At 31.4% G+C, this 19,561-nt stretch overlaps 1 protein-coding gene across 1 annotated transcript in view; it reads right to left on the reverse strand.

The window, feature by feature from the left end:
* Nucleotides 1-260: 260 nt before the first annotated feature.
* LOC139506180 (uncharacterized) overlaps nucleotides 261-19,561 on the reverse strand; it is a gene marked incomplete at its 3' end in the record, with an annotated part of 33,895 nt that continues 14,594 nt past the window's right edge. Inside the window, exons 3-22 of the mRNA XM_071295408.1 lie at nucleotides 19,280-19,373; nucleotides 18,321-18,447; nucleotides 17,489-17,631; nucleotides 16,895-17,028; nucleotides 16,145-16,348; nucleotides 12,252-12,460; nucleotides 11,893-12,017; nucleotides 11,049-11,226; nucleotides 10,552-10,685; nucleotides 9,726-9,859; nucleotides 9,184-9,360; nucleotides 8,014-8,246; nucleotides 6,647-6,777; nucleotides 4,626-4,732; nucleotides 3,305-3,487; nucleotides 2,611-2,834; nucleotides 2,211-2,353; nucleotides 1,450-1,574; nucleotides 816-1,007; nucleotides 261-490 (exon numbers count right to left, since the gene is read on the reverse strand). Coding sequence (XP_071151509.1) covers nucleotides 261-490; nucleotides 816-1,007; nucleotides 1,450-1,574; nucleotides 2,211-2,353; nucleotides 2,611-2,834; nucleotides 3,305-3,487; nucleotides 4,626-4,732; nucleotides 6,647-6,777; nucleotides 8,014-8,246; nucleotides 9,184-9,360; nucleotides 9,726-9,859; nucleotides 10,552-10,685; nucleotides 11,049-11,226; nucleotides 11,893-12,017; nucleotides 12,252-12,460; nucleotides 16,145-16,348; nucleotides 16,895-17,028; nucleotides 17,489-17,631; nucleotides 18,321-18,447; nucleotides 19,280-19,373 — 3,227 coding nt within the window. The remainder of the gene's footprint in view (nucleotides 491-815; nucleotides 1,008-1,449; nucleotides 1,575-2,210; nucleotides 2,354-2,610; nucleotides 2,835-3,304; nucleotides 3,488-4,625; nucleotides 4,733-6,646; nucleotides 6,778-8,013; nucleotides 8,247-9,183; nucleotides 9,361-9,725; nucleotides 9,860-10,551; nucleotides 10,686-11,048; nucleotides 11,227-11,892; nucleotides 12,018-12,251; nucleotides 12,461-16,144; nucleotides 16,349-16,894; nucleotides 17,029-17,488; nucleotides 17,632-18,320; nucleotides 18,448-19,279; nucleotides 19,374-19,561) is intronic.

Below are 19,561 nucleotides of genomic sequence, written 5' to 3' on the forward strand. Positions count from 1 at the left end.
AAACATGACATATTACTAATTTTAATTTTCAATAAACTTACAGGATCAATAAGGCCAAACAAATTCTCATTTGAAAGGAAATGAAGGTACTTTCTATGGGAATACAAAGTCATTACAGTCAGAGTGAAGGAATTGAAGTCACAAAATGAATACCCTATAAAACTTTATCTCAATTAATCGACGAAGAAGATGAGGGTGGTTTTTGACGACCTTGATTATCCAATTAATCAACAGGCTCTATAATATCAAATGCTTCTTACTTTTTGACATCTAAATCTTTGGTCATAGTGAAAACAGATATAAAGTCATTCCAAGTGGTATTAGATTTCTGTAAGTTAAACTGTGTAAATAGCTTGTCCCAGGACATTAAACTATCTACATTGACTGTCATCAGTAATTCAAACATTCTCCCTGTATTCTTCTCAATAGCATTCCAGTCAAGGTCAATATTGGGCACATTATTACCATCTATTAGGAATAAATTAATGATCTGAAAATAAAAACATAGAATATAAATTACAACATAGAAAAAAATTTAAAATGACAATTATTTGGAGAAAAAATTGTCTTAAGACAATATACGTGAGCACTCTAAAATAAAACATAACTTTTTGATTTATCAAATAATTAATCTGGAAGCATATTCAGGATCCCTACCCAAAAATATGAGTGTTCACCTTTAATTGATAGTAAACAAATTATGAAAACTATTACTTAAAGTATTCAAAGTTGAATCTTTTGTTTATCAAATGGTGTTTGGCACAATGATTTACCTTTCTCCATATATGGAAACCCATTTTACCAAATTGATTTACCTTTTGTGTAAAAAGCTGTACATCAACATCTTGGTTTTGGTCAAGCTCAATTAATATTTTTTTCCAGTTCATCTTACAAAGAACATCTTCAAACTTAGCCAGATCTGTATCAGGAGATGATGTGAGCAGATCTGTTATTTTTGTACCCTGACATATCTTTGTCCAATCGCCAGCCATTAATACTTTAAAGAACTGAAATGAACGGCAAATTAATATTACAAATATTGTTTGACTTGACAAGACCACTTTAAAATTGAATTCTAACATCAAAATAAGGAGATGTGGTATGATTGCCAATGAGACAACTATCCACCAAAATTATGGAGTGGATATTAGCAATTAAAGGCAACCATTGTGCTTCAACAATGAGAAAATATTGATTTATTGATATTGATTTTAATTGATTGGTGTTTGTTGGTAGATGCAAATGAACATGTTGTTAATAAGATTTTGTGAATGTTTCAGATAACAGATACAAATGTGGGGATGGACAAAAAGATTTACAAAAGAGTCAACTGACATGGAATCCATAACTGTTTAACACCCTCTTCAACAAGAAGGCATATCAAAAATCTCCAGTATAAAAATAATTTGCCAAAAATATTAGATAGACAATGCAAAATGAAGTTTATACCTGTGTGACATCAACAGTTGTATTTTTCAAAGCTTCTAGCAGACCAGGAATGGCAGCAGACGACGTTTGTATGAATTCAGCAAATGTGGATGACATATTGGCCAGGAAATTTATATCAACAATTACTGAAATAGGAAAACAATTACATCTAAACAAATTGTTTCTCTGTGTATAAAATTGAATTATAAAATTTATATTCTCGAGAGTTTAGTACTTATTAGGAAATGTACTATAAACCAAGTTATCGACTAATTTTAGAGATTGACTTAATATTTCCTGACTTACACAAATGCAAAAATAAGAGGAATACAAATTGAAACAGAAATGTTAAACTTGGATCTTTCCTTAGGTAAATATGCTATGAAAATAAGAAAATTGCAAGACAAATCGTCCAGAAAGAATAAAGCAAAAAAAGTAACGTTGAACATTGGTACACCAAAAAGTAAATCAATTCAAAATGCTAAGTAAAGGTGGTACCTTACACTACAGGGAGATAACTCTGTAAAATCAGCTTAACGTTTTAATTACGTTGTGTTGTAAAGGGAATAATAAGCTTCTCAATGACCAAAATTGGTGTTTGTCAAACTACTATATAACCAGTGTAATTTTTCTGACAAAACAGTTGGCTCAAATTTTTTTAAATTTTTACATTTTTGTTAAATGGTCAAAGTAAATACTTTGTCAAAATTATATGAAAATTAAACGAGCCAAATTTATTTTAGTGAAAGTGTTGGGTAACAACTTAAAGCTGGTAAACTTACACTGTGGATTTTCTAACTGTTTATTTACCAATAAAACATAACTATTCCAAAAATCTAAGTAAAATTTCATTGTTCTCCACATGTTGTTGGAAGACATGGTTGTATCTAACTGTTCCATCATAGACAGGCTTAAGGATGTTAAACTATAAATAAAACAAATTCATAATAAAATGCATGTATGACAGCAAATTTCTTGTTTTGTGAGCACTGCTTTGCAAAATATTCATGTAACCTATTGATTACTGATTAACTCTTACAAAGTAAATGCACTCAAATTTAAGAAACCACTTTCAAGTTTGTTACATTTCCTTCTAAAACTTTGGTTTTAGTGAACATAATTTTTTTTTATTATTTTAATTATCATTAATTATAAATAATTGTATTCAGGTTTAAAACTTACGCAGTTATATTTTGTACATTCATTTCCTGGAGGTTATTCTTAACAACATTCATAGTCTCTTGTAAGATAGACATATTCATTGACATTATAGTGACAATGGGATTTCCCTCCATTAGTGGTGTGGGACTGCTGTAAATTGTGACCATCTTATCCACATTTTTCACCATGCCTGTCCAATCGAAGGGAGATGACTCTGTACTGTTGTCCATCATTGCAGACATCATCTAAAATAATAGATATATTTGCTTCATTGAACTTTTCAAGACTAAAGGGAGATAACTCTCTTCTTACATTTGGTTTAATGGTGATGTATTGCATCCATCACACTAAAACTTGGATTAAAATCTTTAAAATATTTGTTTTTGAGATATAAAACTATAATGCCTAACATTTTCCAATTGCATTTGAGGCCCTATGTGATCTTGTACTCACTGTCAGTGCAAAGACTGTGTATTTGATCCCCTACAGGCTTAATCCTTAGAATTGAAAATGGCCATTGCTGCCCCTCCTCAAACTGTGCATAATTTAGGAATAAGCACAAAGACAGCTGGTCGGCTGACAGTTAGAATAATGTATCCTGGTAGGGTGAAAAGTCTTCATGCAGACCTTGAAAACTCATACATCAAAAAAATCAATACACAAGTAGGGCATTAAGACTGCCAGTACACTTCTAAACTTTCCAATCCTAACCTACCTTTTCAATTGCACCAGTCATATCATACATTGCTGTCATTTCAATTATAACTTCTGTCCAGTTTGTAGTACACAGCATGTCATTAATTTCACTAACAGGAACATAGGAAGGCATTGGCATGCTCAACAAAATCTGTTTCTGACAAAAATCTGCCATGTCTTTACTGGAAAAGGCAGCATTCATCTAAAATTATAGCATTCATCATTTTGAGGAGCTCTTCAAATTCGCTTAGTAAATAAAAATATCAGTGATGTATTAAAGACACTTCCTAGGAACTTTTTGCGGGAATTTTGAATTTTTGTGTGTTTTTTGAGGTTGCTTTTTTTCTATAACAAAATACAACTTATCACAAACTAAGGTGTCACTTCATTCTTTTTTGTAAATTAAACTCCATTCTGAATGCAATAGTATACACATATTGACTGGGTGTAAGGGTAATAACAAGTTTGTTGTCCCTGAGATACCAACTATTGCTCGAGGCAAAGCTGAGAGCAATAGTTGGTATGCGAAGGGACAACAAACTTGATATTACCCGCACAACCAGTCATTAGGTGTTTTATTATACTGAACAACAGTCAATAAGTGTTTTTATATACCAAATTAACTAATTTTCTAAAAGTGTACATATATCATCTGAAAGAAAAGAAAAAAATGTCACATAACTTGACATGCACAAGATGAACTAAACGTTTTTTTTTTTATAGTACTTCTTGTATTTGTAAATATTTCATTTATTGCAATCTAGACTTGAAATACTTGTGTTAAATTTTCCATGCATATGATATATTTAAGCTAAAGTACACCAAACGCAAATTCACTTTTAGAATACGAAAAGCGAACCGAATAAGGTACATGTACTATATTTTAGATCTTTAAAACAGGCGCGCGAAGATTTTCTCTCTTTTATAATTGCTTCTTGTAAGTGAAATTACAATCGACACAAACAGATAATACCATTTACAATATTAGAGTTTGACGTTGCCAAGCAAAAAAGTCAATGACATCATTATTGTCCAAGAAAAATAAGCATGAAAAAGTACGGGAAAGATGATTATGAAACTATTAACCGGGGTAATAGTCTTTGAAACTATTGACTGGCAAATAGTCTGTGGAATGAAATACCACAACTATTTCATTTTTTTTTTATATAGAAAAAACATAATGAGGTATAATAATGTTTTTTACCGTGTGTTTAAAGTGGGTTTTTTTTTTTTAATTCTTTTATTTTTATTTTTGTTTTGTTTTATTACAATCTTGCTTTTTTATTATTTCAGACCACTGGTTATGTTTGTACATGCAGATATAACAATGATTTTCTTACCATATCTGGGTTTTTCATCATATCAAAGACTCCTTGTACAAGTTCAGGAGAATATTGCATGGCATACTTAAGCATCTCATTCATCTTTGACATAGAACTAGAGGCATCTGAAACATTAAAAATAACCTACTTTAGGGAGGGATAAATCATACTTTGTAAAGAATCACTCTGATTCAAACGAAAAATTCTCTGAAACCGATATTATCAAGATGCTTGATTTCTTGATTGACAACATATTTGTAACGTTCAGAGGACGTGTTTTTCAACAGACTGTCGGCATCCCAATGGGAACAAACTGTGCCCCTCTACTTGCCGACTTGTTTCTTTATTATTATGAGGCTGACTTCATGCAGGAACTTCTTAGGAAGAAAGATAAGAAGTTAGCAATATCCTTTAACTCTACTTTCCGCTATATAGATGACGTTCTTTCACTAAACAATTCAAAATTTGGTGACTATGTGGAACGCATCTATCCCATCGAATTGGAGATAAAGGATACTACAGATACAGTTAAGTTGGCTTCATATCTTGACTTACATCTAGAAATTGACAATGAGGGTCGGTTGAAAACAAAACTTTACGACAAAAGAGATGATTTCAGCTTTCCAATTGTGAAATTTCCATTTCTAAGTAGCAACATTCCAGCAGCACCTGCATACGGGGTATATATCTCCCAATTGATACGATATTCCCATGCTTGCGTTTCCTATCATGATTTTCTTGATAGAGGGTTACTGCTCACAAGGAAGCTATTAAACCAAGAGTTCCAAATGGTGAAGTTGAAATCATCCCTTCGTAAATTTTACGGACGCCATCACGAGTTGGTTGACCGTTATGGAATAACCGTTTCACAAATGATATCGGATATGTTCCTTACGTCGTAACTACAATCCCCTTCCCTTTCATGAATGTGACCTACCGAATTAGACTATTTACCGGATTTGTAATCACATAAGCAACACGACGGGTGCCACATGTGGAGCAGGATCTGCTTACCCTTCCGGAGCACCTGAGATCACCCCTAGTTTTTGGTGGGGTTCGTGTTGTTTATTCTTTAGTTTTCTATGTTGTGTCATGTGTACTATTGTTTTTCTGTTTGTCTTTTTCATTTTTAGCCATGGCGTTGTCAGTTTGTTTTAGATTTATGAGTTTGACTGTCCCTTTGGTATCTTTCGTCCCTCTTTTAGAATCATCATGACATTGGAAACCAATTTTCATGGATCTCAGGAATAAAGGTAAACTAAAAATTTAAATATTCCATGAGGTATTTACTACAGTTTTTTTGTGAACAGACTTTGGCAAAACCAAGAAAAGTAAATATCTATGAATATACATGTATCATTTTTCCTCTTTCCATGAAAATTGGTGTACATGAAAATAAATGAATCCACAATATTTCAAGAGTTTTATACTACAGTAATAGGATCATTCAGGGTACTTTGCAATAATAGTGGTCAAGAAAAAAACCTCAATACAGCATTTATGTTTACGGACTGGAAATATAATGGAAATTGAGAATCAAAACATTAAAATAAGTCATTAAAAGAGACGCAGAAAAGCATCTTAAAATTATGGCTATAACAATCCACCTAGCACAAATCCCTGACAAAAGGTGTGTAACGAGCTTGACTACAAAGAAGAATAGCAGTGTCAGTTCTTACCATTCAATTGTTGTGTAACGACTTTGACTACAAATGAAGAATAGCAGTGTCAGTTCTTACAATTCAATTGTTGTGTAACGACCTTGACTACAAATGAAGAATAGCAGTGTCAGTTCTTACCATTCAATTGTTGTGTAACGACCTTGACTACAAATGAAGAATAGCAGTGTCAGTTCTTACCATTCAATTGTTGTGTAACGACCTTGACTACAAATGAAGAAAAGCAGTGTCAGTTCTTACCATTCAATTGTTGTGTAACGACCTTGACTACAAATGAAGAATAGCAGTGTCAGTTCTTACCATTCAATTGTTGTGTAACGACCTTGACTACAAATGAAGAATAGCAGTGTCAGTTCTTACCATTCAATTGTTCCATCTGTTTTACACTTGACTCCATAAATGTGTTGATAGTTCTGATCGTTGGTTCCATTGATTTCCACACCTCTGTTTCTTCTATCAATGGTCCTACTGTTACAATCACTACTGGCCAACTACAAGATATATGTTTTATTGAGTAATAGATACCTTATTCCTTCGGTTCAAACATCTTGCTTTATATACATATTTTTTATGATCATTTGTAATAAAAATTAGAAAGATTTCCGCAGAACCCAGTGCCTACTTTTGCTGTTAGTTGCAAGCTCAACAAAAAGCTAGATGTTGAAAAAATGAATTTAAATGCAATCCCATTCCCAGAGTATTTTTCTTCTAATTTTAATTTCTGACTGGCAAAGTAGAAGGTAACTTTATATATGCACTTTGTCTGTCTGTGCATCATACTTAAATTTACAATCCATTGATTATATATATAGTACATGTATATACTTGAAATCAGAAAGTTTTGCTATATTTTTGTTACTGCTAAAGTTGCAATGGGATGGATTTGACAAAAATAAAAACTTGCAAACTATTTGTAGCTAGCATTTTCTTAAATTCTTATAATTATTTTTTGCATTTTTGTACATAGTTCAACAATCATAATAACAAATTTAAATGCATGCAAAAATTCTGAATTTACAGTAGTCATATATGTATTTATAGATGAAATTGTAGATTAAATTGGGTCCTAGTGTAACCAAAATATGGAAGATTTAATTTGTACTATTTCATTGTCTGCCATAGTTGATTTGTTGCAAAATTTTCAAAAATTCTATATTTCTGCTCTTAATTGAAATAAAGGACAAGGTATGATAAGAGGCGTTTTTGGCCCCCTTCCCAAATAAGTTTATATATACATCATTGATAGCCTTAGTGTAGAAACTATTCAAAACTATGATTAAACAATCGGATTATTTTTCAAATTTTTAGACATGAGCGCCAACGTAGACCACCATGATATTTTATTAGGTGAAAGATACATAAGAGTACAGTTGATGGTTGAAAATTTCAAGATGGTCTACGTTGGGGCTGATGTCAAATTTTGTCTCCGAACATGACGAAATTGTAGATTTTTTACACTTTTCGTCGTTTAGGGCTTTTCAAGGTCTCAGTTTGAACATATTGAGTACATAACATTTAAAAATAAGGTTCTACATGGACAATCAGATACTGCAATTCATTACACAGGCTTGATGGGTTTCAACTTCAAAGTTTAAAAATTCTGAAAAAAGGGGGGCCAGAAACGGCCCTTATCATACCTTGTCCTTTTAAAACAAATCAAATTTGTTTAGGATCAAGTAACCATTACTTTTATCAATTTAAAATGTACCTGAATTTAGATATCCTACCTTGTTTGACTCATCATACCAGAGACTTTGTCAGACACTTTCTTCCATTCCTCTGTATTTGTATCTATTCCCGTCGCTGATGTAATATCACCAAACCATAATGACATGTTCATAAACATACCAATTTCTGCTGTCAAATTTTCTACTTTTTTATATACATCATCTACGTTTAGTTCTGATGGTACAGTTGTCATTCTCAGTAAATTATCCATTTTCATTAAATGTGTCTCCATCTGGAAAAGGATATTAAATTTCTATTCACATAAGTTTTTTATAAATGGTCCCTTCATATTTTTCCCTATCTAACTTTATCATAATTCAAATCTATAAAATTTCTAAAATAATCAAAATGTGAAATAAGTTGAAATCCAGTTGAAATTACATGGTCTATTATGCTTTTTTTAACTATTGAGGTAGATTTATAAACGACTGAACACATCAAATATGTTTAATTCAAAATTACAATTAAATTTATGTTCTTTCAAAAGTTGAAGTTTGGTACCATTTGTGTGTAAAATACGTCTTCAATGAGTAATGAAACATAACTTTTATCTATTTTACTCTTTTGTCTAAAATATCATTAATTTTGTTTGCCTCCAAAACATATATCACCAGACCAGCCCAGTAGCCAACACTTCGGTGTTGACATGAATATCAATAATGTGGTCATTTTTATAAATTTCCTGCTTACAAAACTTTGAATTTTTTGAAAAACTAAGGATTTTCTTATCCCAGGCATAGATTACCTTAGCCATATTTGGCACAACCTTTTGGAATTTTGAGTCGTCAATGCTCTTCAACTTTGTTCTTGTTTGGCTTTATAAATATTTTGATATGAGTTTCACTGATGAGTCTTAAGTAGATGAAATGCGCATCTGGTGTACTAAATTATAATCCTGGTACCTTTGATAACTATATACTGTACATGTTGATTCATTATCATTTATATGATACCAATTTTTATGGATTTCTTGTAAATAGTTATAGAACACAATTTTTTTTTAATCAGTACAAATCTAAAGGCTTGCATATATATTTTGGCAAAACCATGAAATGGAATCTCTAAGAAAATAAAATTGAGCATCAATCCATGAAAATAAATAATTCCACAGCATTAAAGTTTCAAACAAACCATAATGGTTTTTAAGACTTATCTCTATCATCAAGTACCTGTTTTTGGAATGTTTGTGTATTGAATGCTACCACCATTTGACTGATTGCTGTACTAATATCTTCAATACACAGTACACTATCTAACATGGATCTTGTTGTTTCATTAATGTCCTTCACATTCTTCATAACATCATGGCATACTGGTACATAACTGTTAGTACTGTTATAAAGTGTCTGAAAATATGAAATGTTTCTCTTTTTTTTTATAGTATAATCTAACTCATAAATGTCAACCTCATATACTTTAAATTTAGTTATCATCTTCATTTTATAAAAGAAAATCTAAAAAAATTAAAATATACCTGTCTTGATTTGTTACGCAACAATTTCTATTCCTCTTTTTCTCATATCTATATCTTTTTGCCCATTTTTCTCTATTCATTTCAATATATTTTTTTACCATTATCTTTAATACTTAATATTTTTCTCATATTTCTCAGTCATTTTTTTTGTTTGGCTTCCTATTCTTTATCTGTTATGCCCATTATTCCCCACTCTGTGTCCCCAATCAAGGCCCTCATGTTTGAGATATAACTCACCATAACATTGTCTATTTGTAACATTCTGTACATGACTTCCATTGTTACATTTGGTCCATAGCTGGTCAGTTTCTCCATAGCATTAATAACAGCTGAATCCCCTTTCATCATATCAGTTATAAATCTGTTGGAACCTATAAATATATGTAAACAAATATTGTAAATTCAGAAATTATTGCAATGTTTTTATTTATAAGGTGAATAGTATGAGTGGGTGAGTAATGCAATAATAATAAGAACTCTCATTCTGATATCTGATATATATATCTGTATGCAAATTTTCCTGAAATCTCAACTATCAATCTGGCATTTCTGTCCAATCTTCTAACATGGCAAAAATAAATACATGCATATGACATGCATTTTCACTGAAAAAGTACACATTTTTGTTAAGGTGCCAGCTGATGCCTGCTTCCAATTGTGAAATATTTCTCGCTGTGTTGAAGACCCATTGATAGCCTTTGGCTGTTTTCAGCTCTGGTCAGGCTGTTATTGTTATCTCTTTAACATATTCATCATTTCCTTTCTCAATTTTATACAATAATTTCTGAATTTACACTTTTAATTTCAAATAAATGAGCACATGGTGCTAGTTAAAACAAATTTTAAAGCACACCAAAACTCCACAACTCATTGCTCATGGCTTCTGAAACCATCCATGCAATCAAGCACTCAGACATTCGTTGGCAAATTTACTCAAAAGTTACTTTCAATACTTAGACCATCCAGAGATTCTGGCATACTTAAACATATAAATTTTATTTTAAGTCACCATTAAAAATGCATTTTAAAATTTGATTTGTTGAATTACCAAGTGGATTGTTACCTTTTAAATACTCCATTGTTAACATAGCCATATCAACAAGAGTATCAGTTATTCCTAACATCGACTGCATTGTTGACTCTCCTATCATGGCTGTTAATATCTGTTGTAAAGATGTCAGTGAAGATGTTGTTGTCCTAATGAAAACAAACAAACAAAAAATTATTTAGGTAAATATATTAGTAGTTGTAATGTATAAAGAACCTCAGTCAGGGAAAATCAGTATATTTTTGGCAAAAAATCAAGAAAGATGTTGAACATTGTCCTATTAAATAAAAAAATCATTTAGGAAAAGATGAATCCATTCAAAATTGACTCAATTATTATTGGTTTATATTTTTGGCAAGAAAAAATAAAAGTGACCAATATTAGACTTTTGAACTAAAGGTATTTAAAATATGGGTTAAAGCCTTGTTGACCACTTGCATCTTGAATTTAAAATAAAAGGGTTGGAATATTCTAAATATCTGAACTGTAAATCGTTGAAAATTCATACTTACAACTGAGATAGAGCTGTCATATCACCTGAGATTAATGCCATTGTCAGATTGGTTAAATCTGGTATGGACTGTATACTCATAAGCTGTGTTAGCAGTGTTGTATCTGTATCATTAGAGTTAAGGCTATCTAACAGACCCATACCATTACTGAATAATGCTGTCCAATTGGCATCTGTACCTAAAATAAAGAGTTACACACCAAAATGAACCAACGCCTAGTTAATCTGCAGTATGGTGGAGTCACAGTGAAGTGAATACCTCAGGTATGCAGGGTCCTTATGATAAAGCAAATAAAATTTAGAAAGTCTTATAACAACAACAGTCCCTAAAGTGTTGTTGTTATAAGATTAAAATAAAAAGGTTTCAAGTCTTCATTTTTTTATTCTGGCTAGAGTCCAAACAAGATGTAGTGCAAGTTACTGTTCACAAGTTCATACCCTTGCTCTTGAATATTCTAAAATATATGGAGGCAGACAACTAAGAGTAAACATTGCTCTTTGTTGTAGGCCGTAGGGCGACATATAGCTGTTACATGTAATTTCTGTGCCATTTGTTCTTTTGTGAAGAGTTGTCTCATTGGCAATCATCTTCTTTCATATAAGCACACATTTAACTTACATGTATCAATATTGAACTTGGTACTAATTATCAAAACACTACAAAAAGATTATGGCAAACAATTTGAAAACTCAGATTTTAATTTCTTTCCCATTTTTTTAGGTTTATTATAAAGTATGATGAATATGACAATTTTTAACATAAGCATATGCAAGTTATAAATATGAAAGACAACATTTTTCCTGTGTATGGACCACACTAATACCTAAAAATAACAATGCCATACCTGCCCCAACAGAATCTGTTATCTGCTTAAATTGTTGGAACATGGCCACAGTTTGATTCCATCCTGTCAGGTCTGAACTGTACCTCTTTACAAGTGGTTCCACCCAAGACAGCAAATCATCAAAACTAAAAATTAAGGGTTAAATAAGTTAACAAAGTAAAAAAAAAAATTGAAAAAGTTATGAGTTAGTTAGGAAGAAATGTGATATCGTAACTCATATTATTGATAACTTCAAATGAAGCTTTAAATCCATCTTTTTGCTAAACTTTCCTAGACAAGGAAAATCCTAAATGCCTTAACGCTGAATGATAAGATATCTTTTTTCAACCAAATAAGCTTTAAAATCAGTAAATAATTACCTCCTTGTGTCGAGTTTTCCCATCTTGGTCAATGTATCAAGGTACATTGGGATGTTTTTTAACATGTCCTTCATATTTTGTATGTCTGACATTGAGCCAAAAAAAGAACTTAAACTTGATGTCCCAGACAACAAATCAATCATTGTAGCTATGTCATCTATTGCATCGGCCAACTCATAGTCCATGGATAATGCTGTGAAAGACTTTGCCTGTTGAAGAAGATTAATAATTTAATCATCTAACATGAACCAGCCAGTTTTATTGTCTTGATTTAATGAACAATGTTTATAACAGAGGCATATGTTCACTACAAGGTAAACGGACAGAAAGTCACAGGACAAAAAGTCACAGGACAAAAAGTCACAGGACATAAAGTCACAAATTTGATAGGACAAAAAGTCACAGGACAAAAAGTCACAAATAGTTTGTTGACAATTATTTGAATATATAAGAGAAATATCTTGAAATCTTTACTTTTTAATACAAATATTCATATTAAAGTGTAGGAAATGTGTCATTATACTTGTAAAAAAGAAGATTTATTTAATTTTAATCATGCAAATGGTATATTTCTTGGCACCATGAAGCCATTTAAGTGCAAAGCCACGTTGAAATTTTGTTTTTTTAACAATTATTTGATCATCTTTGATATTTTTTGGTAAATTTTGTTTACAATGTTGGTTTATATACAATAGTTCAAGAAAAATGCATAAATATTTTTGTAGAAATAAGTGGTTTTTATTCAAAGAAAATATTCAGAAAAAATGTATTGTGACTTTTTGTCCTGTGACTTTTTGTCCGTGACTTTTTGTCCGTGACTTTTTGTCCTGTGACTTTTTGTCCGTGACTTTTTGTCTGTGACTTTTTGTCCTGTGACTTTCTGTCCTACATTCAATATACATGAAACAATAATTTTTTTTGTTAAAACAAAACAGAAAAAGCTAATTACATGAATATATTTAAAAGTTCAACTTTGATCATGTTGACTGAGGGATCTGCAACTTAAATCTGTTAATTTAACAAATAGTATCAGCTAAGAATGAATACAAATATATTTCTTGAATTAGGCTAAAAATGAAATCAAAATTGTTTAAGGTTGCCTACCTACTCCAAAATAAAATTGGCACTGGCTACGGTTACATGGAAATGTAACAATAATAAAAATATTATTGTTACATTGGAGACTAATTGCCGGAACGCAAAGTTGGGTGAGGAACCGATTAATTACAAATGTAACAATAATTACTGAGGCTACGGTTACATTATGTTATTGTTACATGAAAAACAGCAATGTACGCTGGATTTGTAGAAATTTTTATTTACAATGACAATTTCTACAAATCCAGTGTTGTTTTAAAGTCCGACACATTTTTGATGAACGAAATTACGTCCTCTACAGATACGTGTACATACAGAATTTCTTAGTATTTAAGTTACAGTTAGCAAACTTTGCTATTGATTAACAATTTGCGTCAAGTTATAAAGCTGTATGAAATGTATGTCTTGATATTGTTTCAGTTTCGTTTAAAACGCATCCCAAGTTTTTATTTTTTTCACCATAAACAAAATTGTTCCAAAGTATAATGACAGTAATAAGAGTAGGTGTGCAGTTAAATACTTTAAAAAAGTGAAACCATTGAACTATATTTTTCGCCTTTGACAGTCACACTCCTATAATCTTGAGTAGTATCTTTAAGAACACCAAAACCATTAATACGTAGTAAAACTATTCAAGTTGTACACCATTTGTTGAATAATAATATTTTATTATTTATCAGTATTTAAAAATTACAAGTATTGTTTAGTACATATGAAAGAATGAAGCAATACAACTATAGAAGATTTAAGTTTAATCAATCTAGCGTACATTGCTGTTTTTCATGTAACAATAACATAATGTAACCGTAGCCTCAGTAATTATTGTTACATTTGTAATTAATCGGTTCCTCACCCAACTTTGCATTCCGGCATTTAGTCTCCACTGTAACAATAATATTTTTATTATTGTTACATTTCCATGTAACCGTAGCCAGTGCCAATAAAATTTGACATCATTTAAGGTTCATGTGGACCCTATGGCTAAAATGGCCGTATTTTCACCTCAAAATTTACTCTGAGTACAGGCAAACCTGTGTATCTGGAAAAGTTTTAAGGCATAGCATGCCCTAGATAAATAGAACTCAAATGCATTGTATGATTTAGAAAATTCATAACTTAACTGGATTTTGCCGTACACTTTTTTTCGTTCCTGCACAAGATGATAAAATTAACAAACAGTTGAGTTAACCTTGATATGGTCCACTCAGGTACACAGTTTAAATAACCAATTATTGTCAGGTATCTATTGTCCATCTCATGTCCATGTCAAGCAATACAGCTCACTTCAATTATTACCTGTGGGGAAGTTCTCAAACCTGTTTCCCAACTTAGTTTATTTTGGCACCTTCTGGAGGAATGAAAAAAAGTGCACGGCAAAATCCTGGTAAGTTTTCTTAAACATAAAACATATTTGAAATTTATTCATCTAGGGCATGCTATGCCTGAATTGTTTTACAGATGCGCAGGTTTGTCTGTACTCAGAGTAAATTTTGAGATGAAAATACTGCCATTTTTAGCCATAGGGTCCACATGAAACTTAAAAAAAAAAAAAGTTAATTTTGTTTCTTGCTCTGTCTTCTTGTTTAAAACATACATGTACACCTGTAACTAATTTTGTTGGTTAAAAAAATGCCGACCTAGCTACCCAACAATACAAGGCATAGGTACAATTAGTCCAAATAATTATGATGTCTGGCAAGGCTATTTTAATATTTTTTTCTGGACGCAATAGCCTTGCCAGACGTCATAATTATTTGGACTAGAGAAAGAGAAGTTTGATATTTGCCTGTCATATATGTTTGTGTTTATAATGAAGGAATTATCTAATAAATATAAACCAAGTACTTTGCACGTGTAGTTTAAAAAGTGGGACATCTTCAAATTAAATGTTCAAATGTTTACAAACATAAAAATGGCGGGAAATTAAGATCTAGTTAAATTAATGAGATAGAGAAACGATCTCGCGCCAAAAAAGTAAAAAAAACCAAAACAAAGTTTTGAAGCAATTGATAAATAGTATGCTAATGATATAATATAATATAACAATGTTTTAACAAAACTACAAAACTTGAGTCGATATAAACCTATGAACAGAAATATGTCTGTACCGTTTTTATAAGGGTCTGGATATCATAAGGGGTACTATTTCTTTCTTCTTTTAATTTTAAATACTGATATTTTAGACCAGTTTACTCCGAACTTTATTTAATACTTTGCCCATTGTACACTGTTCTTAAATTTTGAGAATCACATTATATAGTCTCTATTCTTTATTCTTTTGTGTTTCTGCACTTGTTGTTCATGTAATAAAACTTTTCATTCATGATAACACGTACGTGGTCCCACATTAAAGTGCACAGGTGAATTAAATAAAACAATAATACAATTCGTGTTTTCATGATCATTGCTAAAAAAATGTAATAATAAGTATTGAATGCTTCTTTTTTTAACTTCATAGGGTTGTAAAGGCGTTGACTGTGCGCACATTTTTAGTATGAAGTGCTTCCGCGCTTCATACAAAATGTACTTCGGTCAACGCTTTTACACCCCAATGAAGTTACAAAAAGAAGCATTCAATTCTTAAGTATATATTCTCTTTTCTGTTAACCCCATCCAGCCCTCTTATGATCTCTTATGTGTTTTCCCAGGTTCACATTTTTTGATTTATTTATTCTTAAATTGAAAATGATGAAATATATTTTGAAAAAAATATTAAGAGCGTGACATATCTTAAGAAATATTCAGTAAATATTAACTGGCAGACTAACTTCAAACACACCGAAGCAATGGCTTACCACTCTGAATATAGCAGCAACATCTAACTGTTGTAAAATCATGTCTGTAATTCCAGAAATTGCATCATCAGGTATCTCACAAAGTTCTCTGGAAACCATTGTCATATTTACGTTCTTTTGAAAGAACATGTAACTGGCAAGTTTAGTTTGGTCACATACAATTCCTTTGAAGTCTATGTACCCTGTTGTGATGGCATTAAATAACTGTTGAAAAAGAAACGAATCTGCAAATAACTTTTTTAAATTATAGGAACATACCTTAAGATGTGTAATGACATTCATGGATGTCTGTAACACATCAATAATAATAATTCCCCAATAAATTGTTTTCCTTGCGTTATCAGCAATATTTGAATTGGAATTTCACTGATATTAAGGTGTTGGGATCCCATTTATTCATTGAAGATTTATCAACATTCACAATTCATAAGATCAAAATGTTATTCATCTTACCGTGACACTGCTGTTGAACATTTTACACTGAATAATACAAATCTTGAGACCTCACGTATATGTCATCCATTCGAGTCGGTTTAGAAGAGGCATGGTTTTGTGTGTGACTAGACTACTGGTTTTAGCTTTTCGTTTTTTTTCTTCACAAGTTTCTAAAGTTACCAATTTGTAAATTGGTCGTTATCCCATTCCCGTAATACACATATATTCTCGTTCATTTACAAGTAGATTCTTCATATCATATGTAAACATGTATTTTTTGCGCAAATTTTACCGAAATACACTTAGTTTATATACCTCAATCACATTAACAGTTGAATTAAGAAACGCATCTGCTACAACAGGACTCATAACTTTCATTTCGTCTACTAAGATTGTCTTTATTTTTCCAGGATCTTTGAAAAAACTTTTTACCATTAAGGTATCATTACCTAAAATGACAATGTGGATGAACATGTTAAGATAGTAGTTGAAATAATATTTTGAGGACAGTTTTTCTTTCTATTTCAGGCATTATAACTGGAGAAAAAGAATTAGCTATGCAAATATATAGCTATAGCTGGTATTATATTCGTAAAACTGTTGTTTAAATAGTGAACTATTTGTTTTCAGATTAGAGGCAGACAGAACGGTATTTTGGGGATACACATCTATAGTTTCCCATTCGTTTCTTATTCTAAGCTTTTGACTTTGCCATTTGATAAAGGACTTTCAATTTTGAATTTTCATTGAAGTTTTTGTTATCTTACTTTTTCCAACTAACTTATTTAAAAATACTAAGGAGTTTTTTCTAATCTGTCCGGTTTTTTTTCCATTATTTTTCACTTCATGTCATTAATGTACAAAGACAATTATTCTATAATAGGAGAATCCGAAATAATGAAAAACTACCGATGAATGATGTAAGGCTTCCGTTTGTGGAAGGATTAACAAGTACATCTGCAAGCTCCACAGCTGTTTCTATCGAATCTAAAGCATCAAGTGTCGACTCTTTAACTATGTATGGCTCTACATCAGAGACTAAAGCTGATAATCTAAAACAAAGAAGCAATTGAGATTGAGAGGCAAGGAAAAGACTAAGCTTATATTTTAAATTTCATCAACAAGTTTAAAAACAAAACAATAACTAATATATAGTTTCACATATTGAAAATTAAAATTGGAGATCGATATTTAAATTAACAGAATATTATTCTTTTTCAGAGATCAAATATCTCAGATAAAATGTATCTAACTAAAAGTTGCTTTTCTCCAGACATCTACCTGCAAATTATGTCATCAAGATTCATCAATTTTCCATCTTCATTTACTTAGAACTAACAGGTTTAATCCCGCCACATTATTTATGTATGTGCCTGTCCCAAGCCAGGAGCCTGTAATCCAGTGGTTGTCGTTTGTTAATGTGTTACATATTTGTTTTTCCTTAGTTTTTTTTACATAAATAAGGCCGTTAGTTTTCTCGTTTGAATTGTTTTACATTGTCTTATCGGGGCCTTTTATAGCTGACTATGCGGCATGGGCTTTGCTCATTGTTGAAGGCCGTACGGTGATCTATAGTTGTTTTAAAATGTCTGTGTCATTTTGGTCTTTTGTGGATAGTTGTCTCATTGGCAATCATACTACATCTTCTTTTTTATATTAATACGAAATTGCTAAGTGCTGTTTTACCTATCCAATATTTGGTCAAGATAATATTGCATATAAGATACCTATCTTAACTTACTTTGAAGCTTGCGCTAGTCTGTCCTCGATTTTCTGTCTGTCTTCACATTTATTATCTATATTGCATATTGAAGATTGCAGGAATGGCACCAAACCTGCACTGGGCATAGCATGAGGTGCATATGAACCTAAAATTGTAAATTATTTTCTTTATTTTTATTGTTTTGTTTAAGTACAATGCGTAAAACAACGCAGGAAACGTTTGATTTGTAAAACAATTATTTTTTAATCTAAATGGTATAATTCAACTAACTTTTAGTGGGACAATCTATAGTTATGAGTCCCTTTTCTACATCCAAAATCGTTTAATAATTTGTTATCTCCTCATCATATATGTAGACAAAAGAAGGTGCTTATACACAGTAGACAGAACTATAGCTATATTGACACTATCTCTTGAAAACACCATAAGAGTTGTATTTAAGAATTGAAAGCTTCCTTTTGTAACTTCATTGGGGTGTAAAAGCGTTGACCGAAGTACATTTTGTATGAAACGCGGAAGCGCTTCATACTAAAAATGTGCGCACGGTCAACGCTTTTACAACGGCCTATGAAGTTACAAAAAGAAGCATTCAATACTTATAATTACATTCTTTTTAGCAATGATCATGAAAACACGAATTTTATTATTTTTTTATTTAATTCCCCTGTGCACTTTATTGTGGGACCACGTGTTATCATGAATGAAAAGTTTTATTGAGCAATGCAATTGCTTACGGGGGGGGGAGGGGGGAGGGGGATAACACGTGATGTGCAGTTAGCCAATCAGCATAAAGTATCAAAATGAAACATACATCTAATGTAATTATTGAACTTTAACGTAAAGTGATAAATTGACACTATCTCTTTGAAGTATCTTTCCTCTATTGCTAACTTAATGTACTAATAGGAGTCCATTACGAGCAGACACTAGACGTCTGTAACTAATAACTGTATACTAGTATACAGCATTGTACTTACACGTTGGTTTGTCCTCTGGTGGTACAGCTGTTCTGATTAAAGCCACGATTACAAAGATGAAAATTGGCCATACTATTTCTAACAGTAAAATATGCTAAAATAATAAGTAAAAGTTTCATGATCAATCTGCATAACAAAAATTCTATGTAAAGAGGAAAACATATACGCTTCATATAACTACGAATTGTTCTGTATAAACTATTAAGCCGTTGTATGTATTCTTGAAATAAATAATTTACGACTTTTGGAAATCTCAGAAGATCGTTTCCATTTAAAACTAGT

The sequence above is a fragment of the Mytilus edulis genome, unplaced genomic scaffold (genome assembly GCF_963676685.1).
Source record: "Mytilus edulis unplaced genomic scaffold, xbMytEdul2.2 SCAFFOLD_547, whole genome shotgun sequence".
Lineage (NCBI taxonomy): Eukaryota > Metazoa > Mollusca > Bivalvia > Mytilida > Mytilidae > Mytilus > Mytilus edulis.